Source organism: Geotrypetes seraphini, chromosome 2, assembly GCF_902459505.1.
Source record: "Geotrypetes seraphini chromosome 2, aGeoSer1.1, whole genome shotgun sequence".
In the NCBI taxonomy this organism is placed as follows: Eukaryota; Metazoa; Chordata; class Amphibia; order Gymnophiona; family Dermophiidae; genus Geotrypetes; species Geotrypetes seraphini.
The window spans coordinates 332,507,349-332,534,237 of NC_047085.1; the positions used below are offsets into that span (position 1 = coordinate 332,507,349).

Below are 26,889 nucleotides of genomic sequence, written 5' to 3' on the forward strand. Positions count from 1 at the left end.
CTTTCTTCAGCCCTATATCTGGCTTCACTTCGATGTTGATGATTGAATTGATATGAGCATGTTCATCTTGGAAGCGTGGAGCGACACCGATGGTACCAATCATGAGACAAAGGTACCGGTGTTCCTTTTTTATATGCTAGAGCCACACCTATGGTACCGGTCATCGACCAAGGATACTGGTGTTCATTTTCTTCCTGCTCTGGAATGACACCAATGGCACTGGTCGGGGACCATGGGTACCAGTGTTCTTTCTTTCTCCTCAGGGAGCGGCACCGATGGTACTGGTCATGGGCCCTGGGTGCCGGTGCTTTTTTCTTTCTACTCTGGACCAACACCATGGGTACCGCTCATGTACCCCTGGTACCGGTGTCCTTTTCTCTCTTCTAGGCAATGACACCATTGGTACCGGTCATGGACCAATGGTACCGGTGTCCTTTTCTCTCTCCTTGGCAATGACACCATGGGTACCGGTCATGGACCAACGGTACCGGTGTCCTTTCTCGTCTGCTCCGGTGATGCTGTGTGCCTTGATACCGGCTTTTTTCATCTCGGGAGTGTTGACCCTTGGTGCCGATGTTGTATCCATTGGTACCGGTTCTTCCTTTTTAACAGTGTTCTCTTTCATGCCCACGATTTCGGTCGGCATCTGCATGTTTTCACTGTTCCTATGGGTGATGTCGACGTTTCTAATGGGTATCGACCTCCCTACACGATGTCGACTTCTCTCTCGACGCCTTGTTATTGTTGTCAGTTCTGATCGATGTCGCAGTCCATATTGACATCCAGGTCGAGGTCGGACTTTCTTATCGACATCAACTTGTTCAATTGTGCTCCAGTTATTTGGGTTCTCAGCCCTGTCGACACCATCTCTTCTAGTGCAGCCCGGTTCAGTTGTTTGATTCCGGAGACATTTTCACGTGAGTCTTCTCTGCTTTTGTTGACTCCTATCTCGTAACACCAGTTGTCCTTGTAGTTGTCCGTGACACCAGTTGTATCGATTCCTTCATGGTCTTGGTTTTGACTAGTTGAGAGGCTTGGGGTGTCTTTTGGAACTACATCCCATCTCTCTCTGAAGTGGTGGATGCTTCTTCATCACATGTGCTTTTTTCCCTTGAGTGGGGTTCGCAAAGCCTTCATATTTGCCTGCATTCCTTTGGGAGTTGATTTTGTAAAGTCATTTCTTTTCCTATGGATTTTCTTTTCCTTCCTTGTACTTATCTCAAGGGCCCTTTACTTCCCTTCCTTGATCTCTAAGGGGACTTTTTTGACACGCCCTTTGAAGCGGTTAACATGTGTCATTGTTTCCCTCCTGGTGGAGTTCATCCTCACGGCTTCTGTCTTTCTGGGCAGAGTGGACAAGGCTAGGGACCGGTTAGCCAAATAGGCTTACTAGATTCCTCGCCTGCCTGAATGGTTTTCTTTGGCATACATTTGTGTATACATTCCATGTAGCCGCTTTTCAATTTCAGTACCTGTTTTTGCAGATCTGTATTTTACGGATCTGATCTGCATCTGAGTGTCTCTTTTTATCTTTACTCAACAGGACAGGTTATTTCATAAGTCTGCTTTGGGGAGGTGTTCCTGGGGCTGAGGTGTTGGAACATGTTTCCTCTCCATAATGGACCTAGTGAGTTTCTCTGGCCGTATCTGTCTAGCGGTTTTCACTTTCATGGCGGCTGTGTTATCAGTTTTTTTTGCACTCCTGCGAGTCTAGCCTCTCTGAGTTCTTTTCAAGTGGAGGCTTTATTTACTTAATCTTTTCACCTTGTTCTCAGACTCTGTTTTCTTTTGAGAGTCTACGTGGGATCTAGGCAGTCCTTCCTGTTTTTATCCTGCTAATTCTCCTTGCAGGGTTCTCTTCGTTTACTGGTCTTTTTCTTAATTGTCAAGGCCACTGGATGATGGTGTTTTTTCTAGATCTCAGACCTTATGGCTCTGCTTCCTGATTTTATGGGCAGCCGCTACAGGCTCCAATTCATACAGCTTTCGAGCTGTGTTCTTCAACTGTTCTTTTTACAAGTTTTGGTTTGTTTCCTCCCAGATTCAGGGGGGTATCTCCTTGTGCTGGCCACATCTATTCGATTACAGGGCCTTCTTGTTTTTCCATTTCCTGAACATCCGGCTTTTTACCCAGTTGTTTTTTCCCTGACAGATGGTTCAGACGTTTTTCTCACCCATCTCATTTTCTTTACCGTTTCATTTTCCGTACCCGTTTTTCCTGTCTGTGTTTCTTTGGGGTACTTTTTAACTCCACTCTTCTGAGAGTGTTTCTTTTTCAGATTGTTTCAGTCTTCCACATGTTGTTTCTGGCTTACTGCTGGACCATCAGGGCTTAAGGGAGGCGTACAGTGAGCATAGGTGGCTGGGTGTGAAGATAGGCAGGAAAGAGAACTGTCCCATGCAGAGCCGCAATCAGAAAAGGCTGCCGCAAGTTCCCAGATCTGCTGAAACCCACATTCTTTTTAGGAAGGACAGAAATGGTCAAAAAGGTAGAGGGGTAGCTCTCTATGTAAAGATCAATATCCAAGCGACTGAAATCGGGGGACCTGGGGAGAGGAAGAAGTGATATGGATCGCTCTGAAAAGAGAAGATGGAACTTCTATCAACGTGGGTGTAGTCTACAGACTCAAAACACAACAAATTAATAAAGATCTGATTGCGGATATTCAAAAGTTTGGAAAGAAAGAGGAGGTGCTGCTGTTGGGAGATTTCAATCTGCCGGATGCTGACTGAAAAGTTCTGTCTGCGGAATCGGAAAAGAAGTAGGGAGATTGTGGATTCCTTTCAAGAGGCTCTGCTTCGACAAATGGTGATGGAATCCACGAGGGAAATAGCGATACTGAATCTGATACTCACAAATGGGGACAGTATCTCTAATGTTCAAGTGGATGCCCACCTGGGAAGTAGCGATCACCAAATGGTTTGGTTCAATATAACAGTTAAAGTAGAGGGTGGCCACACAAAACTCAATGTTCTAGATTTCAAACTTACAGACTTTAGTAAAATGGGAGAGTACCTGAAGAAAGAACTGCTAGGAATGGAGGACCAAAGAGAAGTGGGAAATGTGGAAAATCAGTGGTCTAAGCTGAAAGGAGCAATAAAAATGGTTACTGACCTTTATGTGAAGAAAATAAATTAAAACAAGAGAAAAAGGAAGCCAATATCCTTGACTTTCTTGCATATTTCTGTAGAAGTTGCTCTACAGGCCAACTAGTGTGAGGGTCATCTTCAATGGACTTTCTACCCCACTTAAACTGCTTGCTCCAAAATTTAAATTTTTTTTTTTTTTTCCAAAGTATTTTTATTGAAAATGGCAAAAGGGCCAGACAAGCAACCACAAACTGTGCAGGAACATACACATTGTCAAAATATCACAAAAAGGAAGAGGAACAGCAACAACAAGCATGAACCAGCCTCTCCCGATTGATAATTGCCAACAAGCGCAAGTCAAGGCGCAGCAAGAGGCCAGAACTTGGAACACGCAAACCCCTTCCCAGAGCCCACAACGATAAGAAGCCGGGCTAGACCCTCAGCCATAATTTTATGTGAATAATCCCCACAGACAACAACACCCAGACCGTTCATCAAGCACACCAGTCCTCATAACAGACACTCACAAGACACCCAGTCACCACACAAACTGCGCTACCAGACACACCTACCCCACCAAACCCAAACCCAACCCCCCCCGCCCCGAAGAGAGTGCAAACACGAAATAAACCGTGGTGAAGACAGCAGCAGGTATGGAAAAACCCCATACAAGTAGGATGGCCAGAGAGAGCCCTCTGATAGAAGAGATCATGGGGAAAGAAGCTCCAGCAAGTGCTCCCACAAAGCGACATAATGCCTCAACTCTAACTTACTAGATTTACTGTAGGAGCGGATCTCAAATTGCGCCATCTCTCTCAGCTTGGCCCGCCATTGGGCCTGGGGAGGTGTGTCCTCGGATACCCAGTAAGTCATAATCAGCTTCTTCCCCACTAAAATGGCATTGTAAAGGAATCGTCTTTGCGGGAGTGAGAGACCCTGTTCCCGTAGTGACCCCTGTAAGCCCAGAAGGAGAGTACCATAGTCCCACTCAACAGAGCTGTGTGTAACCACGTCAAGAAGGCCCATCAGCCCCGTCCAGATAGTGAGTTTAGTACATTCAAGGAAAGAATGAAGGTACATGCCAGGCTGTGATTTACATTTGCTGCATAAGTCGCTAGTCCAAAGTCCTATCTGAGCCCCCCGCTGTTTAGTAATATAGACTCTGTGCAAGATTTTATACTGTAGTTCCTGGTAATCTGCCGATTTAGAGAAGAGATAAAGAGACTGGAAGCAATCCAAAAATTGGGGCTCGGAAATACTCAAACCCAGGTCCCCTTCCCATCTCTCCCGTAGGGCACTCATCCCAGGAACCTGAGCAGAGAGACGGAGAACACTATACCAGTGGGACAGCCGATTGAACGCCGGCGGGGTCGCTTCAAAGATCCGATCTAGAGGCCCCGCGTCCCAGCTCCGCGCATGAGCTTGCCGAGTGACCTCCCAATAGTGGCGGAGTTGAAGGAAAGAAAACAAGTACCAGGGGGGGAAGTCCCATTTTGTCTGGAGCTGTTGGAACGAGGGGAAAGTACCTCCCGAGACGGCCAAAACATCAGAAATGGTGCGACATCCACTGCGTGCCCAAGCCCGGAATATCGTCCGTCCCCAACCTGGGAGAAAGCCCGTATTACCCTCAATGGATAGAAAGGGCGAAACCGCAACCGGCAGATCCTGCCTACGCCGCCACCACTGCCAGGCCCTCCTAAAAGGAGCCAACAGAACTGAGCGACCCCCCGAGCGAGCCATATGATCCGGTTGAGAGTGAAGCAGATTGAAGAACCGAAAAGGAAGGCTCCAGGATTCAACCCAGCCCTGCGGGAAGTAGCGCGCTACGCCTGTGTGGCCCTCGTGGATCCACCGCAGGAGGGCCGCTACATTGTACAGGCGTAAATCAGGGACATTCAACCCTCCCCTTCCTCTAGCCAACATCAGCTTTGTCAGAGCAACACGAGGGGCCTTAGAGCGCCAGAGAAACCGAGAAATCAGAGAATGAAAGCGAAGGACATCAGTGCGGCGAAGCCAGATCGGCACTGTCTGGAGCGGATAAAGCAGTTTGGGGAGCATGACCATCTTCACCAAGGCCACTCGACCCAGCAAACCCAGAGGGAGTTCCTGCCACTGGAGGCACAATCTCCCAATGGCGTCAAGATGACGAAGAACATTCATGGAGTAAAACGTGGCCGGGTTAGTGCTGAGGTGAATACCCAAATAACGGACCGGGTGAAGCGACGGCGGAATGGGTAGTAAGGCATGCCACGGTTCCACGGGGCTGCCAGCCAGCAGCAAGAGTTCGGATTTACTACAATTAACCAGCAAGCCTGATAAGGCCCCAAATTCCCGAACAATAGTCAAAGCCGCCTCCAGATGTATGGGAGCCCGATCCAGATATAGTAAAATGTCATCTGCAAACATACTAATTTTGCACTCCTGTCCCCCCACTTGGATCCCACGAACCTCCGGTGCCTGACGTATTTTGATAGCTAGGGGTTCTATGGCTAACAAAAATAACAGAGGGGATAACGGGCACCCCTGCCGTGTTCCCCGCTGTAATGCAAACGCCTCCGTCAAGCTCCCATTGATAAGTATACGGGCCTGAGGGTAGGTATATAAAGCTTTAATCCAACCCACAAAACTCCCCGTAAAGCCGAAATCCTCTAATATCTGAAATAAGTACTCCCAGGAGACACTATCAAACGCTTTCTCCATATCTAATCCTGCCACTGCCGATTGCCCTCCCCTACCCCTATGCTCGTGAATGGCCCCTAACACTTTCAACAGATTCATAGAGGCATACCGACCCGGTACAAAGCCCACTTGATCTGGGTGAATCAGGTGCGGTAAAAAACAATTAAGACGCCGCGCCAGTGTCATAGCTAACACCTTGATATCCTGGTCCAGAAGAGAGATCGGACGAAAAGAACTCACCAGATCAGGGTCCTTCCCCGGTTTGGGCAACAATACTATATGAGCCATGTTGTCAGAAAAGGGGTCGTCCCCTCTCGCCACCGCATTACACATCCTACTGAGCGGAGGAGCCACTAGATCCCTCAAAATCCGATAGAATTCCAGACCCAGGCCGTCCGGTCCCGGCGCCTTAGCCAAAGTGAGCGAGCCGATCGTGGTAGAGATCTCCTCCACTGTAATAGGCCCATTGAGAGACGCGGCTTGGCTCGCCGTCAACCGAGGTAACTGCAAGTCGGCGAAGAACCGTGACATAGCGTCGGCATCCAAAAATCGGCGGCCGTAAAGGGCCTGATAGTATTGAACAAATTGGGAGGCAATGTGACTCTCCCCCTCGTGACGAACCCCCCTAGAGTCTTTAATAGAAGTGATAACCTGTCTCTTTTTGTGCGGGCGGATCAAGTTGGACAGGAGCTTCCCCGTTTTACTTCCCCACCTATAAAGCTGGTATCTTTGATAGTACAAGGAGGTCTCCGTTCGCTTATTGAGGAGTTCCTCAAGCTGACCCCGCACCATCCGCATCTCCTCCGAATCCGATAATGTGGTGATATGGGATCGGCGGAGGGCGTGCAACCGAGTAGATAGCCTCAAGAGCTCCCCCTCCGTCTGTTTATGTTTGCCAGCGATATAAGCGATAATGTGCCCACGGAGCACTGCTTTTGAAGCATACCAGAATGTAACGGGGCCCACATCCGGCGTGTCGTTTGTAAGTTGGTAATCTAACCAACGCGCCCTTAAGAAAATGCGGAACTCCGGGTCCTGGTACAAAGAAGAGGGCAACCGCCAAGAGGAAGTCCTTCCCGCCGGCGCCACGCATAAACGGAGTCCCACCGGTGCATGGTCAGATAGTGTGCTCTCATAAATTTCAGAGTGAGTGGCCCTAGAGAAAAGGCGTTTATCAAGGAGGAGGTAATCCAGCCTGGCATACACCTTGTGGGCATGTGAGTAAAAAGTGAAATCAATGTCATAAGGGTGTAAAGTACGCCAAACATCAACCAGCTCTAAGTGTTGAGTGAGAAAGCCTACCCCACGTGTGTCGTGGTCCCGGGTCCGTGCCCGAGGCGGCTTACAATCCACACCAGGATTTGCAGTGATATTGAGATCCCCGCCCACAACTAAATTGTAATCAGAGTGCTGTGAAATATGGGCCAATACAGTGGAGAAGAACTTATGACAGTAGACATTGGGTGCATACAGGTTGCACAACAGTAACTTAAGACCCCAGAGCTCTCCCAGCACCAGAACGAAGCGACCCTCTGGGTCCTGAATTTGCTTATGAAGATGAAAAGGAAGGTGTTTGTGAAGGAGAATGGCCACCCCCCTCTGACGGCCCGTAAAGGCCGAGGAAAACACATCCCCCACCCATCCCCTGCGTAATTTGGTATGTTCCAGCTGAGAGAGATGCGTTTCCTGTAGGAAGGCTATATCCGCGCCCAACTTACGGAGGCATGACAGCACTCGCGATCGCTTAATAGGAGACTTGATACCATCCACATTGAATGTGAGTATCTTAAGGTCAGCCAGGATCAATTCTAGGTGGACTGGAGCCGAGCAGAAAAAAGATAGAAAAAACCGCTCCTGGGTCTCCCAGCTGGACCCAGCAGCCAGACAACAGATACCAAATAAGTCTGCACCCCCCCGAGACCTCCCCCCCATTCCATCCAAACCACAATCCTAGCACAATCACACCAACATACAAAACCCCATGCACACACCCCCAACAACCTTCCCCAGCCCCCCACACCCCCCTCCCACCCTCCCCCACCCCTCCCCAGTCGTGTAACCCATACACTGTCCCTAACAAACCCACTGCCTACCCATAGCAGAACCCTCCCCCCTCCCGCAAACTGTCCACCCCAAAGGGACCATCATAGCGAACAAAAAAGAAACATGTAAGATATAATAAGTCCAAATCAAGCCGAAATAGGCTCAAGAGCAGTGCCATGCCCCAACAACTAAGGGCTTGTGTCCAGGGGCAATCTAAAGTAGCGTGATGGAAAGCAGCCAACAATAGATCCTAGGACCAGATGTGGGTCCGGCCGATACACCATCATGAACCAGCAGAACAAGAACAACAGTCAGAGCGGCAAGCGCCTGCGGCAGGTCAGCATCAGAGTCACCCAAAGCACAACTTAGGCCTAGCGGTCGAGAATCAAGGAAGAGGGTGAGCAGCCAGATTGCCCACATAGGTGCGGGCCTCCTCCACAATGGTCAGGGTCTCAGAGGCGCCATTCCTCCAGACCCGCAGCTTGGCAGGGAAAACCAGGGCAAACTGGATCCCCCTCTTGTGGAGCTCTGTGCAGAAAGGCGACATCAATTTGAGTTGGGCAGCAACACGCACCGAGTAGTCATTAAAGACCAGTACCTTCACCCCCTCGTACTCCATGGCTCCAGCCTTGCGATAGGCCCTAAGCAGAGCTTCCTTGCCTCTCCAATTGCAGAAACGTGCAATAGCTGTACGTGCTCGTTTGCCATCCCCCAATTTGGGGCCAATACGGTGGGCTCTTTCACAGTCAAACTGCAGGCCGGAGCCCGACAGGCCCAGCGTCTCCGGCAGCCATATAGTGAAAATCCGGTACAGGTCAGCATCTCCGACAGATTCTGGTAAACCAACCAGCCGCAGGTTGTTTCGACGGCTCCGATTCTCCAACTCCTCAAGTTGCTCCTGCATGTCAGTGTTGGATTTGCGGAGCGCCGACATCTGAGCCTCCAAGGACGCACACGTGTCTTCCTGACCTGATACACGTTGCTCCACTTCGGTGAGGCGCCGCTGCTGGGAATCAAATTTTTCGTGCACCTCATCAACTGCCGATTGCAGTTAATTGAGGCGATCCGCCAGGGCAGCCGAAACCGACCTAGTTATTTCTTGTATCCAGTCTCCCGCAGGGATGGTGAAAGACACGGGCTCCGCCGCCATTTTAACAGCGGGAGACTGAGGCCGATCCCAAGAGGTCTTCGCAGAGCGGATTGGCATGCCCGATGACAACTCGCCCCCGAACTGCAATATTAACAGCGCAAGACTCCCAGCACTGCTCCCGAGGGACTCGCGGTTCGGAACGGGTGGAAAAACGCCGAAAATTAGCTGATTTCAGCGGGATCAGGACGGAGCTCTCCGCTCCAACAACCGGTCAGGTAGGCTGCATCACGTGACCCCCAAAATTTTAATTTTTAGGATGATGGGGCAGACTCACCATAACCTGCAATCATGCGTTCATGGATCTCCTTTGGCTGTTTCCCTTCTTTTGTGAGAAATTTTATCATTGAATGGTGTTCCAAATCTAGCATTTTCTTACTTGATTCGTATGGTATTATGTAGTAGTATTTTTTTTTTACTTATTTATAAGTTTCAAATAAATTTTACAAGAATACTTCTTGCTACATGTAACAGAGAAGGAAAAAACAAATTTTAGGAAATTAAGAAAAAAACAATCTTACAATATAACCAAATCTTAAACTCCTTCTTAGACCACAATAATGGTGGGGGTGGTCAATGAATATAAGGAGAAATTAAATGTATATCATTCTAAAGAAAGGCTTAATGTGATTTAAACAACTGCATTATTTGAAATATCCCTCATTACTCATTCCTTCTTGACATCGAGGAACTGCTTCAAGTACCTGACCAGGAATTTATAGGGATATGCAAGAAGAAATGAAGCACCCAGGTTAATTGTCTCCTGACGTAGGGAAAGGAAGTACTTTCTTCACTCATGAGTGAATTTAGACACATCAAGGTATAACAATATTTTCTGACCCCCAAACAATTTCTGAGAATTCTTAAAATATAATCTCGAAACCATATTAGCATACTGTTCAAATAAGAAAGACACCAAAAGGATAGCTCTTTCAGTATCAATTGTTAAAATTTGTTCAAGAAGAGCAGACACATTTTCAAAATCAATCTGAGTCTCTTGACCATTCTTTTTATCCTTTTGAGAAGCTTTTCTATTTGGCAGATGTAGTAGTATTTAACATGCCTCAAGTGTTCTAGTGAGGTGTGAAATCAAATGGAAGTACAGTAAATATAGATATAGTCAAACCTCGGTTTGCGAGTAATCCGGTTTGCGAGTGTTTTGCAAGACGAGCAAACATTCTCACAAAACTTGTCTCGCATACCGAGTGTTGAATCGATTGCGAGCTCTCCCCCAAGAACCGGCATCGCTCCCCCCCACTCGCAAAGTCCCCCCCCTGCTCAAACCGCCCCCCCGCATGCAAACCGGCACCCCCCGCCCGAACAACTTGAACTTACCCTTCCGTTTGGCACTGGCACACAGCCCACAGGATGTGCCGGTGCCGCTTGAAGATCTTCCTGCCTCTGCCGGGCCTTGAGCATGCATCTGCGCATGCTCAAGGCCTTCTAATTCTCCCTCTTGCTGACGCCGAGACGGAGAATTAGTAGGCCTTGAGCATGCGCAGATTCATGCTCAAGGCCCGGCAGAGGCAGGAAGATCTTCAAGCGGCACCGGCACATCCTGTGGGCTGTCTGTTGGTGCCAGACAGGGGAGTAAGTTCAAGTTATTCGGGCGGGGGGTGCTGGTTTACGGGGGGGGTGCCTTTGCGAGCGGGGGGGGGGGGAGCAGCACCGCTGGCCTTGGGGGGGGGGGGGGAACGTATCAAAGCGAGTTTCCATTATTTCCTATGGGGTAACTCGCTTTGATATACGAGTATTTTGGTTTACGAGCATGCTTCTGGAACGAATAATGCTCGTAACCCAAGGTTCCACTGTACTGGGGGTCTTGCTTGCCCAGAGTCTATTAAAAAGTTAATTGTTTCCTACTTTTTTGTATTGGTTAACTTCTGTCATCAGTAGATGCCTGTTGCAATTAAGCAACTTTGATTACATGGATTAGTGCAGTTATCCAATTTCAGACACACAGGGATGAAAGAAGAGACTATAAGTTGTCTTAAATGTTTTGACTTTTTAGTTAAGTGAACTTGTCACACTTTCAATCAAACACACTGTAGTGATTTTGCCTTGCGGATACTGTAAAGCAGTTTACGAAATTAGTACTATAATGTTTTTTAACAATTTTATTTTGTACTTTTCAGTAATAGATGTTCATCAAGCGTGGTGTGGCCCTTGCAAAGCAGTGCTTACTTTATTCAGAAAGCTAAGATCAGATCTTGAGAGTGATATTTTGCATTTTGCTGTGGTAAGAATTTAAACTTTGTGTACAGATTATCTTTTGAGTTCATATATCTTTATTGGAAATTTTTTATAGACATCTGAACAAAACAAGAAGAAAACTAAAAAAAAATTACATCCCGACATCAATTTTCATACATTAAATGATTAAATATATGACAAGGATCAAGCTTTCATCCACCACTCCTTTATATCTTTAATTTATCCCAGGGCAAGCAGGCAGCATATTCTCACATGTGGGTCACATCATCCATTGAGCCCCGGTAAGGATAGCTTTAAAAGTGCATCACCACTTTAAAGTTTTTTAGAAACTTCACGACTGCCCGCACCATGCATGCACAAGTACCTTCCCACTCTTCTTAGGCTTGTGGTACCTCAGTTTTTCGTTTTCTGCGGAGCGAAGAAGTCATGTCTCAGAACTCTGTTCAGTTTTTATGCTTTGCCTTCCTGCTATTGTGCTTTGCCTCCCCGCTACGCATCTTTTTTTAAAATTCTGTTTTTTCCTTATCTTGATGATTGGTTCATGAAGGATGCCACTGCTCAAGGGGTGCTTGCAGGGGCGTTTCTCCCTCAGCAAAGACAAGACAATTTGATCCAACTTTGCACGCAGATTTCTTGCCTCCCATCTGTATCAGCCAGGCAGATGATGGTGCTGCTGGGCCACATGGTGTCTACAGTCCATGTTACCCCCCCCTTTGCGAGACTTCATCTCAGGACACCTCAGTGGTCTGTAGCATCTCAATGGTCTCAAGTGCTCGACCCTCTCTCACAGCAGATTACAGTCACATCTTCACTTCGTCAATCTCTGCAGTGGTGGATGATCTCTTCAAATCTCTCCAGAGGGCTTTTGTTTCAAAGCCCTCCACATCAGAAAGTTCTGATCACAGACTCATCCAAGTATGCTTGGGGAGCTCATCTGTATGGTCTTCGCACACAGGGTCACTGGTCAGCCCAGGAGCAACAATTCCACATCAATCTATTGAAACTCGGGGCCATTCGCAATGCTCTCAACTTTTCAACACATTGTAGCAAATCACATCCTCCTAATTCGCATGGACAATCAAGTGGCAAGGTATTACATAAACAAGCAAGGAGGTTCTCTCCTTCTCTGTCAGGAGGCCCAGAGCATTTGGCAATGGGCGATTGCTCACAACATATTCCTCAAAGCGGTCTATATTCAAGGAGAGAAGAATTCTCTTGCTGACAAACTCAGTAGATTTCTCTGGCCGCAGAAGTGGACGCTCAACTCTACAGTCTTGCACCAGATATTTTCTCTCTGGGGGACTCGTCAGATTAACCTGTTTGTGTCCCTCCACAATCACAAGCTGCCCCAATTTTGCTCCAGGCAGTACGCTCCCCAGTGTCTGGAAGCAGATGCTTTCCTCCTGGATTGGATGCACAAATTCTTCTATTCGTTTCCACCAATTCCTTTCATCCTCAAGACGCTTGTCAAGCTCAGACAAGAGTCGGCCATAATGATCCTCATAGATCCTCAGTGACCCAGACAACCGTAGTTCTCCCTGCTATGTCAGCTCAGTATCAAGGAACCAATACCCCTGCAGATCTTTCCATCTCTTCTCACATAGAGTCAAGGATCTTTTACATCCCAATCGTCAGTCTTTGCACCTGACAGCTTGGTACCTTTTGGGATGACATCGGCTGTCACTGATCTCTCTCGTCCTGTCTGGCTTGTTTTAGAGGCATCCAGAAAACCTACACAGCAGTGCTACCAACAGAAGTGGATGCAGTTTTCTGCGTGGTGTACTCTTCATCATCATGATGCTTCATCATCCTCTATATCTTCAGTATTGGATTATCTTCTACATTTATCCAACTTCAGTATTAAAATCACTTCAATTAGAGTTCATCGCGGTGCTATCAATGCTTTTCATGGACCAGTCAACGGTAAACCTTTGACTGCTCATCCTCTTATATCTAGATTCATGAAAGGACTTTTCAGTCTCAAACCACCTTCAGTGGTTTGGGACCTTAATGTGGTTCTCTTTAGACTCATGAAGCCTCCCTTTGAACCATTGTCTTTGGCTCATCTCAAATATTTCACTTTGAAAGTAGTTTTTCTTATCTCCCTTACTTCTGCTCGTTGAGTGATCGAGCTTCAAGCACTGGTGGCAGATCTGCCTTTTACAGTATTCCACCATGACAAAGTAGTGCTTTGCACCCATCTGAAGTTCCTTCCAAAAGTAGTCACTAAATTTCACCTCAGTCAATCGATTGTGCTTCCAGTGTTCTTTCCCAAACCTCATTCTCATCCTGGAGACACGGCTCTTCATACTTTGGACTGCAAACGAGCCTTGGCTTATTACTTACAACAAACTCAGTCCCATAGGACATCTCCTCAACTGTTCGTCTCATTTGATCCTAACAAGTTGGGACAACCTGTAGCCAAGAGAACGATTTCTACATGGTTGGCGGCCTATATTGCCTTCTGTTATGCTCAGGCTGGGCTGCAACTGGGGAACCGTGTTACAGCACACAAAGTCTGAGCTATGGCAGCTTCAGTGGCTTTCTTACATTCCACTTCTATTTATGAACTATGTAAAGCTGCTACTTGGTCCTCAGTTCATACATTCACATCTCACTACTTTCTGGAATCTTTTTCCAGATGGGATGGTCACTTCAGCCAAGCAGTATTGCAAAATTAATTTTCTTAATGGCCTCCCTCCATCCCATTATAGTAAGCTAGGGAGTTCCACATGTGAAAATATGCTGCTTACTTGTCCTGGGATAAAGCAGAGCAACTTACTGTAACAGGTGTTATCCAAGGAGAGCAGGCAGATATTCTCACAACCCACCCACCTCCCCTGGTTGGCTTCTTAGCTTGCTTATGGAACTGAAGTACCGCAAGCCTACATTGGGCAGGAAGGCACTCGCACATGAGTGGTGTGGGCAGTCGCTAAATTTCTAAAATTTAGTGGCGATGCACTTTTAAAGCTGTCCATATCGGGTTTCCGTAGATGATGTCACCCACATGTGAGAATATCTGCCTGCTGTCCCTGGATAGCACCTGTTACGGTAAGTAACTGTGCTATCAAAGTATTCCACTTGTGCTGCGTGTCCAGTTGATTGCCATTCTTCCAGTTGTGAAGTATAATCTTAAGAGCTATTATGAGCTACAGTCAATATGAAATCCAGCATCTATGACTTCTTTTTACTGAAGTTAGGTCAACCTCCAACTTTAGTATGACCATTGAAAAAGAGTTCCTGTCAGATTTTCAATGCTGCTGATATTCTGCCCCATACCTCTGTCCAGAATGCTAGTGCATGGCTGCAAAAGTACAGCAATGATTTGATGGTTTGAGCATCACAAGAGCAGCATTATAGAACCAACATATATTAGTTCTGCTGTATTCCAGTTTAGATATTTTAATTGGAGCCTAAATGCAGTACAGAATAACTTGTTTGCAGCAAAGAAGTTGAAATTGAAACTGATAGATATGAGTTCCATACTGCACTCCAGTTTGGAGGTGAGGAGTAGCCTAGTGGTATATATGCTGCCTCAGCACCCTGAAGTTGTGAGATCAAATCCCAGTGCTGCTCCTTGTGACCCTGGGGCAAGTCACTTAATCCTTCATTGCCCTAGGTACAAAATAAGTACCTGTATATTTCTTGTACAATCCCACTCTATTCCTAAACAAGTAGGTAGTTGAGCCCATCTTGTAGGAAGCCTCATTAGCATAACTTTTTGCTCTTCCTCTCTTACATCTAGACTGCCCTCCAACTTCCAATTGTCTTCTACCAGCAAGACAGTAGGAGCTAGTCTTTTCTGCTTGTGTTTATTTTCTTCTTTAACATCAGTATTTTTTCTCTAATTTGTGGGATTTCTTTTTGTGCTGCAGAGGATCCCCTTGGGGGACAGCTCTGGCTGCAGGAGATTGCAGACTCTCAGGAATAGAGTCTGTTTCCAAGGGGTGGCTGCTTTGCACTGCACCCACTTGGATAGCCTGCAGTCACAGTTTTGGGCTCGGAGACTATTCCCTTGGGAGCATAGCTTATCTCAGGTTCGTCCACTAGTGGTTTGGAGCATAGGCTACGCTGCTTCGTGGCAGTGTGTTCAGGATCGGGGCAAACTGCATTTTCTCTGGTGGGAGTTGAGGTCTCCAGCCGGGATGTGGGCCCGAGAGGCAATTGTAAGACACAGACACAGACTTCTTGAGGCAAATATCTCCTTGTAAGCTGTTTCAGCTTCTTTCTGCAGCTCCCAGTACACAGCATGGCACAGTGAGTAGCATGCTAACAGCCTAAGATTGATTTTTGAGGTTTTAGGTCTGCTTGCTGTGCTGAAAAGAGGTTGATTTTGCAAAGGGAACTTTTGAGGTTCAGGAACCTCCCTGGTCTTGGGTCCAAAGTTAGTAGAACCCATTCTTTTAGCAAATTGATTTGAAATATTTTGGTTTTATCCTTCTTTTCCGGCTGGTAAACTATATAATTGACAGATCTGGCCTCATAGGGTCCCTGCCACTTTCACCACAATTTATTTTCAGACGAAAGTAGGAGGACCAAGACATGGTCTCCTGGCTGGAAGGATCTCTGCCTTGCTTTGGCTTGCCGCATCTGGGTTCTTTCTAAACAAAGTTTGACTGCCTCTCCAGTCTTTTTCATTCTTTCCAGCATGGTGAGGACAAACTCTGCCAAATTTGTACCTGGCTGTGTTGTTCTTCCCAATTCTCTCGAATTACGTCCAAGATCCCTCAGGGTCTTTGTCCATATGACAGTTCAAACAGCAAAAATCCTCTTGAACTCTGGGGTACCTCTTAAATAGCAAACATTAGGTATAGCAATCTTTTTTTCTTTGCCCTGCTTCTTGAAAACTGCGATTTTTGTCTGGAAAACTCCTGGGATGGAGTCCTTGGGGTCTCCTCATGTGAATGTATGCCAGGATTGCACAAATTTAGTGCTTTTAGAGCTTCCTTGCGCCACGTGCCACAGATGGGGGGGGGGGGGTGCTGTAGCGACCACAGAAACAGGTGATCAGATGGTCAGCCAGCTTGGCATGGCTGGTTCTTTGGTCAGCCTGGCTGCAGACTCTCTGCAGTCTTAAGACGCAAATTTAAGTCATCTAAGAGTGACTTCATGCCCCAGGAGCCAGATACCTTCTCTAAAATCATGAGGTTTTGTACTCTTGAGTTTAAAAAAGAAAAAAGCGTGTTATTCTGAGCAGTCTCCTTTCCCTCCCAGGGCATTTTTGGGTGGTGTCGTACCTTCGAGTGTGTCCTCACCTCTGCCTGATTTGGCTCTAGATCTACCTGCTCCTGATTGTGGGGATTCAGCTGCTGATCCTGACCTTTCCGATTCCTTGTTTGACAGTGCAGCCCTTCCTGGATTGGGGGATCCAAGCTTGTGTGCTGGATCCGCGGATCCTTTGAGAGGTTCAGATCCTGTTAATGATCCTGCTGTCCTGTGCTTAATCAAGTTTGCGGCTCTGCCTGTTCTTACTACTGCATCTTTGCAGTAATTGAGCTTAGCCACTCAGCTGGTTCTGTCCAGGCTTTATAGTGGACACTCACATTCTGCAACCTTTCCCTGGCATCCGGATATGAATTTTATGGTCTCTGAGCAGTTTGACTCTTCAGAAGGTATTTTGAAGAGTGTTAGAGCTATGTCCCGCTTGTATCCCCTGAAGCAGGAATGTCAGCAGCTTTTGGGGCAGCTCAAGGTGGATTCCATGGTGGATTCTGATGTCAGAGAAAGGGTGGGACCGCCGGAAGAGGAAGCAGCGCAGGCGCAGGGCTCACAGAAGGGCCGGGACCGCCAAGAGGAAGCAGCAGGACACCGGTAGGAGTGTCTACATGATGGGGGTCGGGAGGCTGTGGGGATGCGAGCGGTCCTTCAGGGTGGGGGTGCGGGTGGGAGTGCGTGCGAGCGGTCCTTCGGGGTGGGGGTGCGAGCGGTCCTGCGGGGGGGGGGTGAATCGGACATCGGGGGGGGCATCAGGCTTTCAGGGTGGGGACAGGACTTCAAGGGGGAGAGGAGAGTCGGGGCGGGCGAAAGGAGAGTCGGGGTGGCCAGAGGAGAGTCGGGGCAGCATGCGCGGTATATGGGTGTGCGCGGTATACAAATTTTTTTTTACATATTTTCGATTTCCCGCGCGCTATACCTGTGTGCGCGTTTTATACGGGTGCGCGTTATCTACGTGAAAATACGGTACTTGAAAATGCTAATAGAGCAAGAAAACTGAGACTAGTTAATTATCCTATTATATATCTTCTCTCCCCTGAGATCCTATTGAGGAAATACATCAGAGAGATTCTAGGGATAGAAAATTAAGCTACTTTCTCTTTTTCTAAATGTTATTATATTCCCTTAAAGAAAAAGCTCCCAGGAGAACAAGGGGTAGATTGGTTGATATCCATAGAAATAGAATTAACTACTTTTTTGGAAGATTCGCAGGATGTTATATCATCCAGATCTACCCTATTGGTTTCTTGCGTTTCTGAACAAGATAAATCAACAATAATGAGAATGTATTTTAAGAAGAAAGATGAGAAGTTCTGTGGAGCCAAAGCGATGATGTTCCCTGACGTAGCCAGGGTAACTCAGATCAGACGGAAGGCCTTTTTGGCTTTGAAGCTGAAAGTGATTGCCCTGAAGGCTGCATTCTTCCTTAAATTTCCCTGCAAATGTATATTCCATTATCTCAGGACAAGCAAGCAGCATATTCTCACTAATGGATGACATCACCGACGGAGCCCCAGTACGGACCACTTTAAAAGTGCATCGCCACTTTAAGAGTTCAAAAAGTTTGCGATAGCCCGAACCGCGCATGCGTGAGTACCTTCCCGCCCGATGAGGGCGCGCGATCCTTCAGTTTCTTGGTTTCCGTGGAGCTAAGAAGTCGCGTTTTCAACGGTTGTTGAAAATTTTTTCGCTGCTTTCCCGCTCTTGCAGTTTTCTTCTGATTTTTTTTTCTTTTACTTTAATTAATAAACAAAAAAAAAAAAGAAAAAGACAATATATTTTTTCTTTTTTCCCTCGTCAGTTTACCTTTCGGTGGGGCCTTATGGATCGCCATACTGTTGTTTCTTCACCTTATGGCTGTTTTTCTATTCAGAATACTCCTGATAATTTTTTCTCTGGGCGGTTGCTTTGTTGGGGTAGTTGTCTTCACCAACATCTTCCAATAGTTCTCGCAGTGTTGGGACCTCGACCTTGCCATTTTTTCCTTCCCCTGCTCTTCTCCTTGCCAGCACATTCTCATGTGAGTTCTTCAGAAGCAGTTTCCCTTCGGCGCCATCTGGAATCTGGCACCCACCGAGATCTGGAATCCAATCTCCAGTACACTACCGGTACCGCTACTCCAGCCCGCACCGAGATTAACATTCCTGCTTGGGCCCGATTCTACTTAAGTAAGTTGACACAAATTTCTCCTTTGGGCTTCAGGTCATTGTAGCAGTGAGTCCAATCCTGCTGACCTCGGTCATTGTAGCAGTGAGTCAAGTCCTGCCAACCTCGGTCATTGTAGCAGTGAGTCAAGTCCTGCCAACCTCGATCAACCCCATCTTTGGCTCCGCTTCAATATCGATGAGTGCCTGATATGGGCATACTCATCTTCGGAGCATGGAGCGGCGAAAAAGCCAGCGGTATTGGTGCAGACTCTTAAGCAGCAGATTCAAGAAGTGCTGCGAATGGAGTTACGGGAGCAGTTGCAACTTACTTCCTGTCATGGTGACACTCCCTGTCATGGTGACACGGGCTCATCGGGTGTCGATACGGTCTGAGCCTTTCTTATTGGCATCGACCTTTATAGCACTGGTGTCTACTTTATCCCAGAACAAGCAGGCAACCTGTTCTCAACATATGGGTGACGTCATCCACAGAGCCCGGATGCATACAGCCTCGCAAGCAGACTTGCTTGTAGAAACGTAGAAGTTTCGAGTCAGCCAAACTGCGCATGCACGAGTGCCTAACCGCCCAGCACAGGGTGAGTCTCCTCAGTTCTCAGTTATCTGCGGAGCCGAGAAGTCTGTACTTTGACACTCAGCGTTGAACTTCGTTCGTTTCGTGCCTTCTCTCACCACAGTTTATGTTCATTTTAGTCGCGAATCGCTGTGTTACTTTATTTTCCTTTTAAAAAAAAAGACTTTTAAAAATTTTTTCTTCATTGACTGACTGGCGGGCCTGCAGCATGCGGGCTTCGACTTCGCAGTGGCTATCTTCCCTCCTATATCCCGGCCAGTCACGAGCTTCAAGAAGTGTAGCCAGTGCCAGCATGCGATTTCTCTCACGGACCCACACCGTTGGTGCCTCAAGTGCCTTGGGCCTGATCATAATCCGAAGTCGTGCGAGTGCTGTGCTACTCTTCATCCTCGAGCCCTTAAACATCATCTTCAGTGACACCCTCGATCTCGAGTGCTGCCTCGGTCCCACCTTCCAGCAAAGGTCTTCCTGCTTCCAGGACTCCGACCTCGAGCCTCATCAAACCATCCTTGTTTGGATCGTCTTTAGCCTCGAGTACACATGCTCTATCTTCCCCTGAGCTCCCCTCAGGTCAGATACCTAAGCAGAAGGTTCCTGCAATGGTCCTCAAGCTTTCCAAGACCTCCCAAGTCCAAGCACATCTCCACTGCCATCTTGGAGCCTTTAGCCTCAGCAAGTGGTCCGGTTTCAGATGTGGATCCACCTTTGCAGGCTTCTCTCCAGACCATGTTGGAGCAGCAATTTATTCAGTTATTGAGCAAATATGGTTCTGCCTTGACACTGCCTCCTGTAATTCAGCCTGGGCAATCATCATTCTCTCGCGAAGTCGAGTCCCTGCCTGTGCCTCAAGCTGAAGCTTCACACTCTGTGCAAGGAGCAGAGTCTTTGCGAGTGTCTGGGCTGGCATCTACCCACTCTATGCAAGGAGTAGATTCTTTGTGAGTGTCTCGACAGGAATTCTCACACTCCATACAAGGAGCAGAGTCTTTGGGAGTGCTTTGAGATTCCTCGATCCAAACCACTGTGTTTTGATCTATAGCTTCTAGCCCTATCTATTCATCAGCAGCATTGCCTGTTTCCATTCATAGGGTGAAGTCTCCTCGATCCTCGAGACCTGCTTCCAGACACCACTCTCGTTGCCGATGGAGGCCTTCATAGAGACATCCATCGAGGCGCAGATCTTCTAAAGAGCAGCCTTGTTTGTCTAGGCCTCATTCCAGACCTTCCAGCTCTTCGAGGCCTCCAACTCCTCGCTTGAGGTCACTGCTTCTGGACCCTGAGGAATCAGCTGCTTACATTGCCTCCTCCAAGTCTCCATATTCTTTGGATTGCCACTTCTCCAGAGAGGCTTCACCTTCGTTCTTGAGGTCATCGCGTCCCTCACAGGCAGGGCCTTGGCAGATCAGCTGTCTTTCTCTTCCTTCCTTTGTCAGATGGCTGATGACCTGGAAAATCAGTTAGATGCTGGTTCTAAATACTCTAAGGAGTATCTCAAGGTCATGCATCTACCTCAACCTCCTGCAGAGTCACTTAAGTTTCCTCTTAACAAGCTTTTGTCTCAAACTTTCAAACGTTGTCTGGAGACTCCTTATGCTATACTTGCTGTTCCAGGCAAATTGGACTCGAGGTATAGAACTCTGCATTGCAAAGGGTTTGAGAATTCACAATTATCTCACCAATCCCTCCTTGTGGAGTCCTCTTTGAAAAGAACCTATCCTTCCAGGATCTATGCTACAGTTCCTCCTGGAAGGGAGGGTAAGACCATGGACAAGTTTGGACGCCGTCTATATCAAAATGCTAAGATGTCCTTCAAAGTCCTCAATTACAATTTTGTCTTCGTTACTTATCTCAACTTCCTTATTAATCTTCCAGGTTTTCTGAAGAACCTGGATCAACATAGATATTTCGAGTTCCAAGACGTCACTGCTACTCTGTCACAACTCAGATTGGATCTTCTCCAGTCATCTTATGATGCCTTTGAGCTGTCGGCTAGGGTCACTGCTTTCTCTGTTGCAATGCACTGCTTGGCCTGGCTTTGCATCATTGACATGGATCCTAATCTTCAGGACCGTCTGGCTAACATTCCTTGTCAGGGCAATGACCTCTTTGATGAATCCATAGAGGCTGCCACTAAGAAGTTGTCTGAACATGAAAAATATTTTGCTTCCATTGTAAGACCAAAGCCAAAGTCAGCTCCTGCAAAACCTTCATGCCCTACTCCGGTTTTCCAGAGGCGTTATACTCCAAGGGCGGCTCCTTACACTCGAGTTCCTCCCAAGAAACTGCAGCAACAGAAATCTAAGCCTTCTTCTGCACCTAAGGCTTTGCAGCCTTTTTGACAGTCTAAAACAGAGCATAACCTCCATCGTTCTGTCTCTGTCCTTCCTTCCCCCAATAGGAGGTCGTCCCCATCATTTTTACCACCAATGGGAGACCATTACAACTGATCTCTGGGTGCTGTCAATAATCAGGGAAGGATACTCTCTTCATTTCACTCAGGTTCCACCAGAGCTTCCTCCAAGAGAGTATCCTTCCAATCCATCCCAGACTGCCCTTCTTCAGGAAGCTCAAGCTCTGCTTCGTCTCTGTGCCTTCGAGAAAGTTCCCACTGGAATAGCAGAGCAGGGGGTTTTACTCCCGTTACTTCCTAGTTCTGAAGAAGACAGGCGATCTGAGACCCATTTTGGATCTCAGGGCTCTCAACAAATATTTAGTCAAAGAAAAATTTTGCATGTTGTCCATGGCATCCTTTTACCCCCCTTCTAGATCAGAACGATTGGTTATGTTCTCTGGATCTCAAGGAGGCTTATACTCACATCCCCATTCATCTGGCCTCCCATCAGTACCTCAGATTTCAGGTAGGGAATCTGCATTATCAATACAGAGTGCTACCCTTTGGCCTGGCTTCATCTCCCAGAGTGTTCACCAAGCAGCAGCTCTAAGGAACCATGGTCTTCAGGTGTTCCCCTACCTAGACGACTGGCTCATCAAAGATTCAACATCTCAGGGGGTTATTGTAGTGACCCAACGGACTAAGTGGTTCCTACAAAGCTTGGGATTCGAAATCAACTTTCCCAAATCCCAACTTCAGCCCTCTTAGAATCTACAGTTCATCAGAACTGTTCTGGACACTATCCAGCTAAGAGCATTCCTTACACAACAATGTCTGGAGGCTCTTCTTCAACTTTGTCATGCAGTGTCTTCCCGCTCTTCAATCTCAGCGAGACACATGATGGTACTACTAGGTCACGGCCTCCACAATACACGTGACTCCTTTTGCCAGACTTCACCTCAGAATTCCTCAGTGGACCCTGGCATCTCAGTGGACACAGGCTTGCGAACCACTCTCTCGACACATTACAGTCACTCCTTCGTTGAGACAGTCTCTCCACTGGTGGATGCTCTCTTCCACTCTCTCCAGAGGTTTACTGTTCCAGACACCTCCCTCATCAGAAGGTCCTCACGACAGATTCCTCGACCTGCACTTGGGGGGGGCTCATCTCGATGATCTCTGTACTCAAGGCCACTGGACCAGTACGGATCATCAGTGTCACATCAATCTGTTGGAACTCAGAGCGATCTTCAATGCTCTCAAAGCTTTTCAACATCTTCTTCACGATCAGGTAGTCTTCATTCGGATGGACAACCAAGTCGCCATGTACTATGTCAACAAACAGGGGTGGACGGGATCTCCCTCCCTTTGTCAAGAAGCTCTGAAGGTTTGGGACTGGGCAATCCTCCACAACATTATTATGTTCATCGCTTTGAAATATGATTAAGCAATCAATCAAAAACCTTATTAAACTTGAAACTTGAAACACCTTCCTCAAAGCTGTCTACATCCAAGGGACGAAAAACTGTTTGGCGGACAAGTTGAGTCTTCTGCAACCTCATGAATGAACACTCAATTCCTTGCCTCTTCATCACATTTTTTCCCAGTGGTGAACGCCTCAGATAGATCTCTTTCCATCTCCCCACAATCACAAACTGCCTCAATTCTGCTCCAGGATATATTCTCATCGCCTCGAGACAGATGCTTTTCTACTAGAATGGACAAATCTTTTTCTGTATCCATTCCCTCTCATTCTCAAGACCCTTGTCAAGTTGAAGAACGATCATGCCACCATGATTCTGATTGCTCCTCAGTGGCCGAGACAACCTTGGTGCTCCCTTCTACTTCAACTCAGCAGCAGGGAGCCATACCTTCTATCAGTTTATCCGTCTCTGCTTACACAGAGTCAAGGATCTCTACTTCATCCCAACCTGCAGTCTCTACACCTGGCAGCTTGGTACCTCTCAACATAACTCCTCTTCAGTTTTCTCAACCTGTAAGAGACATTTTAGAGGCTTCTAGGAAGCCTACCACTAGACAATGGTACCACCAAAAATGGACTAGATTTTCTACGTGGTGCATCTCTCATGATAAGGAGCCTCAACATTCCTCCTTATCTTCTGTGCTAAATTATCTTTTGCACTTATCCACCTCTGGCCTCAAGTCTACATCGATTCGAGTCCATCTCAGTGTAATTGCTGCTTTCCATCAGCCTATTGAAGGGAAACCCCTCTCTGCTCATCCGGTGGGTTCCAGATTCATGAAAGGACTTTTCAATATCAAACCTCCTCTCAAACTGTTTGGGATCTCAATGTTGTTCTTGCTCAATTGATGAAGCCTTCCTTTGAACCATTGTCCACGGCTCATCTGAAGTATCTCACTTGGAAAGTGAAGTTTCTCATTGCCCTCACATCTGCTCGAAGAGTCAGTGAGCTGCAAGCTTTAGTTGCTGATCCACCTTTCACTGTGTTCCATCATGACAAGGTGGTCCTTCATACTCATCTTAAATTCGTACCTAAAGTGGTTTAAGAATTTCATCTCAACCAATCTATTGTTCTTCCAGTATTTTTCCCAAAGCCTCATTCTCACCCTGGAGAATCAGTTCTTCATACTCTGGACTGTAAACGTGCTTTGGCCTTCTATTTGGAACGCACCAAACCTTACAGTACTGTTCCTCAACTTTTTGTCTCCTTCGATCCAAACAAGTTGGGACATCCAATCTCTAAGCATACCATCTCCAACTGGATGGCTGTTTGTACCTTATTCTGCTATGTCCAGGCTGGATTACATCTACAGAGTAGAGTCACAGCCCATAAAGTCAGAGCAATGGCAGCTTCAGTAGATTTCCTCAGATCTACACCTATTGAGGAAATTTGCAAAGCTGCCACATGGTCCTCGGTTCATACTTTCACTTCTCACTATTGTCTGGATGTTTTCTCCAGACGGGATGGCCATTTTGGCCAGAGAGTATTACAAAATTTATTCTCCTAAGTTACCAACGCTCCCACCATCCCATTCTGGTTAGCTTGGAGGTTACCCATATGTGAGAATAGGGTGCCTGCTTGTCCTGGGATAAAGCACAGTTACTTACCGTAACAAGTGTTATCCAGGGACAGCAGGCAGCTATTCTCACAACCCATCCACCTCCCCTGGTTGGCTTCTCTGCTAGTTATCTGAACTGAGGAGACTTACCCTGTGCTGGGCAGGAAGGCACTCGTGCATGCACGGTGCGGCTGACTTGAAACTTCTACATTTCTACAAGCATGTGTGCTTGCGAGGTTGTCCGCATCCGGGCTCTGTGGATGATGTCACCCATATGTTGAGAATAGCTGCCTGCTGTCCCTGGATAACAACTGTTATGGTAAGTAACTGTGCTTTCTTGACACCAGATTTCCGAAAACCTTCATCGATGCCGATGGGTTGAGTGTGCCTTGATACCGTTTTTTTCATCTCTGGATGTTGAACCACACTGTTGGTACCGGCGACACAGCCAACGGTACTGGTGTTTTTCTCTTATACAGTAGATGTAATTTAGTACTCCTTGTACATGTCCAGCTGTATTTTCAGTTATGCATGCTGACACCTATGTCAACACCGACTCCTCCAGTACCAGTCAGATTTGAGTTCTCGACATCGGCACTGGCACAGGAGTCTGCAATGGTTTCGACACATCATATGAAATGGCACCGGTCTTATTTAACGTTTCTGGCGTCATAAGAACATAAGAATTGCCGCTGCTAGGTCAGACCAGTGGTCCATTGTGCCCAGCAGTCTGCTTATGCGGCGGCCCTCAGGTTAAAGATCAGCGCCCTAACTGAGACTTGCCCTACCAGTGTACGTTCTTGTTCAGCAGGAACTTGTCTAACTTTGTCTTAAATTCCATGGAGGGTGTTTTCCCCTATGACAGACTCCGTAAGAGCATTTCAGTTTTCTACCACTCTCTGGGTGAAGAAGAGCTTCCTTACGTTTGTACGAAATCTATCCCCTTTCAACTTTAGAGAGCACCCTCTTGTTCTCCCTACCTTGAAGAGGGTGAACAACCTGTCCTTATCTACTTAGTCTATCCCCCTTCATTACCTTGAATGTTTCGATCATGTCCCCTCTCAATCTCCTCTGTTTTAGGGAGAAGAGGCCCAGTTTCTCTAATCTTTCGTTTTACGGCAGCTCCGCCAACCCCTTAACCATCTTAGTTGTTCTTCTCTTTCCACTTCAGTAGGGTTAAGCATTTATTTTTTCAAGATCCTTTAGGGCAGGGGTAGGCAATTCTGGTCCTCGAGAGCCGGAGCCAGGTCAGGTTTTCAGGATATCCACAATGAATGAGATGGATTTGCATGCACTGCCTCGTTGAGATGCAAATCTATCTCTTGCATATTTAGTGTGGATATCCTGAAAACCTGACCTGGCTCCGGCTCTCGAGGACTGAAATTCCCTACCTCTGCTTTAGGGGAATGTCTGCACCTTGTGCCATTCCCTTGGAAGTTGACTTTGCAAAGTCATTCCCTTGCTTAAGGATTTTTATATTCGTTGACCTATAGTTAACTGCTCAAGAATCTTTTGATTCCCTTTCATGATATCTTATGGGAAATTTTTTTGATATGCCTTTAGAAACAATGAGGATGTTTTCAATGAATCCCTACTGGTGGAGTCACCTCTGTCTTTCTGAGCAGAGTGGGCACGGCTAGGGACCTGTTAGCCAAATAGGCTTCCTAGATTCCTATGCTACCTACATGGTCTAGTACCTATTTTACTTGGCATACATTTTTTCACATGTTACACGTTGCCACAGTCCACTTTCTCTGCTTACACGTACAGTGCCTGTGTTTTTTCTGCACCTTTTTTCTTTTCTAGCCAGACCTGGTCTGGCTTCGAGGGTCTGACCTCACAATCGCCCATCAGGACAGGATAGCGAATAGGCCTTGTTTGGGGGACGATTTCTTGGTGCTTTCATGCCCACACTGGGACATACCAGCAGTTGTCTTTTCACTAAATCAAGTGAGACTCTCTGGTCAAGTCCAAGTACCAGTCTTCACCTTCACCTCAATCTTCTTCTTAACGAAGATTTGCGCATAAATTTTTTCCTTTATTTCTCTAAATTTGGAGGCTGTCTTCAGTTTCTCATGCATCGCTGAGAGTTCATCACCTTAGCTCTCTGGATTTCTATACTTAAGGTTTTTCACCATGCTTTCAGGCCTTTTTTCCAAGAGAGTCTGTTTTGGATCCTGCACAATCCTCCATTTTTTCTTCTGCTGATTGCTGTTGCAGGGTTCTCTTCGTTTAGTGGAGTCAGGGATTCTAATCCCATTTCTGCTTGATTCCCAAGTACATCAGGGGACTGAGTTTTTGCTGGATCTCAGAGCTCTCATCTTTTTTCTGGTCAAGAGGTACTTCAGGATTTGTTTCTCCTCATTCAGACTGCATGGTTTTACTTCCT

The 26,889-nt window shown here is 47.0% G+C and overlaps 1 protein-coding gene across 6 annotated transcripts in view; it reads left to right on the forward strand.

Moving 5' to 3' along the window:
• Window positions 1–26,889, forward strand: part of NME8 (NME/NM23 family member 8) — a 548,390-nt gene that overhangs the window by 70,080 nt on the left and 451,421 nt on the right. For 2 of the 6 annotated variants that reach the window (XM_033930225.1, XM_033930226.1), the window contains exon 4: window positions 11,095–11,198. The exons of the other annotated variants lie outside the window; for them this stretch is intronic. In XM_033930225.1, coding sequence (XP_033786116.1) covers window positions 11,095–11,198 — 104 coding nt within the window. The remainder of the gene's footprint in view (window positions 1–11,094; window positions 11,199–26,889) is intronic. 6 annotated transcript variants of the gene reach the window in all.